Below are 6,564 nucleotides of genomic sequence, written 5' to 3'. Positions count from 1 at the left end.
AATTATTAAACAACACATTATTGCTCTAATCTTCCATTCTTTAAAGACACACGTAATTACTTAGAAAAAGAGAGCATATTAAAAGTCACCTTATGCATTCCAAAGAGTGAATAAACTAAAAGGTAGTAAATCTGTGGTTAACAAGGTCATGAAGGAATGCATCTACCACCAAATGTTCCTGAATTTGTAGCTCTTACTATCTCTTTGTGGGGCTGCTCCATTTTTTAATGAAAACAATTAAGTACTGGGCCAGCTTACAAAAGAGAAGTTGAAGGTACCGTACAATAAATATAATACTAACTCGAGAGATATGTTCTCCCATAAGAACACAGAATATTAAAACTCACATTTAGAGCTAAATGTAGGCCATCCAAAGCCTACTCTTCTTTTTCGAAAAATATTTTTCTTCCCCTAGTATACCCTCTTGGCTTCTGAGACTATGCAGTTTAGGGACTTTCTAAACCAGAGAAAGCATCCAGATCATTTTGTATAATCAGGTATCTACTTTCAAATAGTCTGTCAAGATATTCATTTGGGTATGGCACACTGACACTTGAAGTTGGGTCTCCTAAATTCCATTTTCCTGCCTGAAGTCAAAGGTATAGGCTGCTCTGTGTGGGTCTTTTTCTGCCCCTTTGTATTCAAACAAAATATATTAGTTTTATTTTAAGTTGCAAAATAGCAAAAAACTTTGAAATTTGAAATTTTTTTATAAGGTGCAAAAAAATGTCTAATTAATCCTAGTATCAAACTGTTTTGTTAATACTAATCAATTTTCAAAAATCTGTGCAAGATGAATGAGTAATTGGAATTTCTACAATGGCTGCTAGAAAGTCACAATGTGTGAACTATTATTCTAGTTTTAAGGAGAGGGAGCAAAGGTATACATTGATTAGTGTAAAAGAACACAAATTTTTTAAGACCTAATTTTTCTAAGTATGTAGCACTGTATGTCATTTTATGCGTTCAAGGCATATGTCCCATTTACTTACACAGATAGCTGAAAATGATCAGCACATTTACTAATCTAAGGGTTTAGTATGCAATCATGCACTTTGAAATAAGCGAGCACTTAATGACTACCTATCAAACGTAAGCACTGTATGGAGTATTTAAGAGAATGCATTAGGCTCTGGCAAGGACAGAAACAGAGTGCAATTTGACTTGGCACCTTAAAGTACTTCTGCTGTGAAAGCACTGACTCAACATATAGTGTCCACTTTCATTCAGTTCTCACTGTCCAACTTTTTCTACAAAGAAAATGCAGCTTAAGAAACAATAGGTCACTATGAAAGCTTGATTTTGTTCCAGAATAAATTTATCTTGTACAAAGAAGGTGGTAAAATTCTAGTTGAGAAAGAGCAAGAGACTGTATCATAATGTAATGTATACAAGAAGACGAATGCAAGCTGTTCAGAGAACATTTCTGACATCTGTTAAACTTTTGAGTGATTTATTTTACAATTAAATAATTGTTTAAACTCATCTCTGAGTAAAGTGTGGAGGGAATGTCTTGATATTTTTTAAGGAACCTGAAGATATTGAAGTGGAAAAATATGAGTTCATACAGATGCTTATTTAAGTCACCAGAAAGAGTGATACCACTGTTGTTTCCTCTTTGTATCTAGCAAACTAGTGTCAGGTCTCTCGTCTTCCTTATCTGGCCAAGCATCCATATTTCAGCTCCATTATTTTTGTGCAGCAAGTCATAGCATCAGATTCTGCACTCTCCTTGGTCTCTCCTACCTTTCAGACTTCCAAGTACCAGCCTGCATTTCCCCATCCTTTTAAAAATAGTTTTAATTTCTATTACACTCAAGTCTATTTTTCCCAAATAACCTCACTTTTGTGCTGTATCTGGCTTCTATCCTTTCTATCCTTTCTCCATCCTGCTTTGGCTCAGCAAGCAAATCTCTGATGGAAAACAAAGATCTGTTTGAGCACCTAAAATTACAGCTAGTCAAATGACAGTAATTCAGAACTATAAGCTATTCTGTAAAAGGAATCTGCAGGGCATTAGCTACTAAAATCTACAGAGGTTTGACCAAGTAAGTACACATCACAGAGATTTTCTAAGAAAATTGTTACAATTTTATCAAAGGACCAAAGAAATTCATCTTTCATTTTGTTCCTTCAAAACGTTGAACAGTTCAGGCTACCATTTACAGAAAACCAGCCTGAAGAAGATGCCTAGGATTGAGGCTTTTTTTTTTTTTTTTCATCTAAATGATTAACATAAGGCAAAGAAGGCAGCCTTAATAACAACTAGCATTACCAATTCATCAAAACTCTCTAAAAATCTTTGGATAGTAACACATAAACGTATACAAACACATAAAAAGAAAGAAGAGGAAAAATTAAACACATACATTCTATTTCTCCAACTACAGGCAGCTAAATCACAGTGACTATAGTTATTATATATCAAATGCATTAACCTTCACTTTGTCCCATCCCACCCTCCCCATATCACACCAGCTGAATGCGAACATGTGCAGAGCAAACAATGAGAAAGACTAATTAAAAGGGAACGTACAGCAATCTTGAAAGCATTTGTAATTGCACACACCACATTTCTATCCTGCTGGTTTTGTATTTCAAAATCTGAGAAAAAAAAGTATCATAAATATAGGTTTAATTTTCCAGGACTCTTTTGCGTTCCCTTTGAAGATGTTACCAATAAACTTGGCCTAACCTCTTGTCAGCCACTTACATGCTCATCTTTCGGGACTGACTCTCTTTATTTCCATTGTTCTTTTGGTCAGCTGAATTAAAGGAGTTGCGAGAAGTTGTGAGGGAGGAACTGGAAGGGAAGGTAGCATTCCCACTATTACCAGTGGAACGAGTCCGGAATGTATCATCTGAAATAAAGAGTTGTGGGTTAGACAAATAATTTTGTCTGAAAAAAATACAAAGAGAATGATCAGAATGGGATGTTTTTCCTACAGCAATAATAGGATATCTTCTATTTCAAAAGATTAACTTTCTGTATGTGAATGGTTTCAACTTAACAATTCTTTCAATTTCAAGTACAAAAAAAACAGCTAATTATCTAGTGTCTACTGGTAGCGAATGGAAAAAGACAGGTTCCTCCTGAAATCATTCTAAACTAATAATCCAAACTCTTCAACTGCAAATGGAGAGAGAAGCATTTCCAGACAGTGATTTCTCTCACCCAGTTCAGTAGAAGTTGTACACGATATGACTGCTCACATAAGATGGAAATGCCAAATTCATGTTTATTTTTACTATTTTTAACTGTAACATTAAATGAACATGAAGAAAAATATAAATAAATAAAAATCAGAAAAATAGACTAACACTTATTAAGTGCTCAGACATAATGGATATCTATTGTTTTAAGTTCTTTGGGAAGACAGTATCTTACAGCATGCCTGTTTGACAGGGTCCAAAACTCATCACCCTCACAAAACCAAATGTAAATATAAAGTAATAACCTACTTACCAGTAAAGGATAACATACAACTCTTTCCCATTCCTGATACTGAAGATGTATATCCTGTAGCAGAGCTTTTACTTAAATAACAAACAAAACAAAATTGCTTATTATTCTTCTCAATTGTATAATTTCCCATCCTACTCTTTGATAATATTTGAAGTAATTTCTGAGTTTATCTGAAAAAATTAAATGGGAAAGATATGCTAAATTTTTAAAAAGAATTTAGATAAAGCAGTTCATATTGAAAAGAAATTTTTATGTGATAAAAGGTGGCATATATGAACTTAAAAGGAATTCTTAAGAATTTGTAAACCTCAGTGTGCCTTAAAATAATATTTCTTCCCTCAGTTCAAAACTACATACCTTACCCAAGTAAACAGAAAGCTGAAAACTTAGGTCACAACTCAGTGAGCACATCACCACTTCTATAGATTAACATGCCTATAATTTCATTAGAGCTATCTATTAGGTAGCAATTAATATGCAAAAAGATACTTAGGACACTTGTCTATGTTGCTGTATTTTGGATGTAGTGCTTGAGTACTGAAAGACTGGCTTCGAACCAACTTGGATTTCTTGTCTTCTTTGCCTAAAATTATAAGTAGCAACAATTTTTAATACAGAAACCCATGCATTTACTCAGTAATTAAGAACACCTTTTAATACTATATTCTGTCAACCTATGGTAACTGAAAAACCGATATAAATACCTCAATAATTAATTGAAGTCACCTATTATATACCAAAGCATAAAATAAAACCAAAAAGCACAGAAATTACACTCACTTCTAGAAATGGATTATTTTCCTATTCACCTAAGTGAAACTCTGGCCCACAAAAACCAACAGCAGCTTTGCTGGTTTTTAACCTGCTTATATGAAACCAAAGCATTCTAGAATAATTTTTTTAACAATCTTCACCTGCTGTTGTACCAGAAGAGCTCCCAGAAACAGAAAGAGTCATACTTTTTGCCAACACTGATGACGTTTTATTGTCTCTACCTGAAAAAAAAAAAAAAAGCCTACTATAAATTACTTGTCTCTGTTTAATAGCCTTACCTTATCTAAAGAAAGAAAGCATAACATATTACAAGTCCTGTGGTAATAATATCTAATCCAGTGCTACTAATACTTTGGAAATACCACAGACAAGTTCTTACATTACATCCTAAAATGAAACATACTAGAGTCATGTATTTTATTAATAAAGCCAAAAGTCTTCCTTCTAATATCAGGTCAATTTTCCTAAGTATCTTTAGAAGCATACAGAAAATAACAACAACAAAAAAATAGTTTTCTTGTCACTTTCTAAAGTTCTGGTATTAACTGTACAAGCAGCGTCTCCTTTCTGCTTCTTTCTCTCCTACCTATGTAAAAGTAAGAGCAATAAATGTACAAACAATATGCACACAAATAAACTTACGCTTCTTTTCAAATATTTTATCATTAACATTTGTAGATCTTCCTTCACTTTGCTGCTTCTCTTTTTCAAGTTGTTCCTAAAAAATGAATAATTTACTGAGATGTTACTCAGCTAAAAATAAATAGTAATAATAACAAAAAAACATTTGTTTTACAATTAGGCTGGACGTTTACAAAAAAGGGCATGCTTCCAACTCACCAAAATAACAGTGAATTTCTACACTTTCCTACTATCACTGCAGAGCCTAATGAATATCCAGAGAACCAATTAAACAGTCCAGAGTGAAATGAGAGTACATATGCTATATCCTATATAAAAATCATGCCAAAAATGTTGATTTTAATTATGAAAAAAACTCGGAGTTAAAGTTCTTGTTTCTAACATATTACAAACATTATGCCTGGCTTTTTTTTTCTCCCCCTTTTTTTTTGAAAAGGTACAAAGGATATAGAAATTGACTGTTGCCAATGGAAAACTGTGGTGCTACATACATAGTCTGATAATAGAACATGCACAAAATACTAGATGTGTCTAAAGGACGCAAAGATACAGGACTGTCTGCAATTGAGAATATTATTAATTCAAACATCAATTAAAATGTTTTTCTCAAACAGTAAGGTGTGTCATATAGGCTTAAACTTTTAAAAGACCAAAAATTAACATCTAAAGTTGATAGCCTTTATTAAAACCAAGTATTACAGTTCTTCAATTTTAGGGATTTTGTTTTTTGCCTTTCTGTAATATTAGCTAGCCTTAGAATATCTTCTGAGAGCACATCCATAGACAGAAGAGTTAACCCAGATATATCAACAATTTGAAGCCAACACTTGTCTCATGATTCTTGGTGAATAGGTATCACTCCATCTTCAAAAACCTATCTAATATATTAGTTTATTTTCTGTGCTATATTCATAATGAAAAGTGCTAAGTGAACCCAAACTATTCTAAACTTTTCTTCCATTTCACTCTAATTACTACCCAAGTTAAAAAAAAAAAAAAAAAGAGGTAATTAATTCAGGTCAAGGTTGCTGGAATATAGTTTCTACTAAGTCATTTTCTAAAATTAAGGAATCTTCTTAATAAACTTATTAAATGATATTAAAAACTGTAGCAGTCAGATATATCTAACTGGGTCCAATAACTCCTCATCTATTCAGGACTGTGACATGCTACAGTTTTCTGTGTACACCTCTGATTCTTCAAAAGTATGCCACTCAGAATATGCTCAAAAAGACCTCTGTGATACAGAAGGAATGTCCATATCCATGTCATACATCATAAAAATACAGGCACTCGTCTGATGTCTAGCTGTAGAAACATGGTAAAAATAAATCTTCTGAAACACTACAACACAGGGCTCACTAAAGGCTATTTTGCCATAGCCCCAAATGCTTTCACTATAAAAAACAGTAATTGTATCTACCTAAAACCTGCTAAAGCTAAGATCAAGTTTTGCACTAAGATCAAGTGTACATAATAAATATGCATCCTAAGAACAAATGGTTGAACCATGGGCACAAGATAATGGGAGGTGGCAGGATGCACATGAGACAGATACCATATAATTGAGAAAATTAACTGCCCAAGAGAAAGCCTGTAGTACCTATTGATATCAAAGTGGGCCACAAACACAGGCTCTGTAACTATCCTGCAGAGGAATCAGGGAAAATTTTTGGACAGTC

The 6,564-nt window shown here is 33.3% G+C and overlaps 1 protein-coding gene across 4 annotated transcripts in view; it reads right to left on the bottom strand.

The window, feature by feature from the left end:
• PPP4R4 (protein phosphatase 4 regulatory subunit 4) overlaps nucleotides 1–6,564 on the bottom strand; it is a 78,358-nt gene that overhangs the window by 7,389 nt on the left and 64,405 nt on the right. For all 4 annotated transcript variants that reach the window (XM_080594278.1, XM_080594279.1, XM_080594277.1 and 1 more), the window contains 5 exons: nucleotides 4,883–4,958; nucleotides 4,381–4,461; nucleotides 3,956–4,049; nucleotides 3,467–3,537; nucleotides 2,714–2,861 (listed from right to left, as the gene is read on the bottom strand). In XM_080594278.1, coding sequence (XP_080450404.1) covers nucleotides 2,714–2,861; nucleotides 3,467–3,537; nucleotides 3,956–4,049; nucleotides 4,381–4,461; nucleotides 4,883–4,958 — 470 coding nt within the window. The remainder of the gene's footprint in view (nucleotides 1–2,713; nucleotides 2,862–3,466; nucleotides 3,538–3,955; nucleotides 4,050–4,380; nucleotides 4,462–4,882; nucleotides 4,959–6,564) is intronic.

Source organism: Anser brachyrhynchus (assembly GCF_964034855.1).
Source record: "Anser brachyrhynchus genome assembly, chromosome: 5".
Taxonomy (NCBI): Eukaryota; Metazoa; Chordata; class Aves; order Anseriformes; family Anatidae; genus Anser; species Anser brachyrhynchus.
Note: the sequence above shows the minus strand (reverse complement) of the source record. Positions and strands in the feature narration are given on the sequence as shown.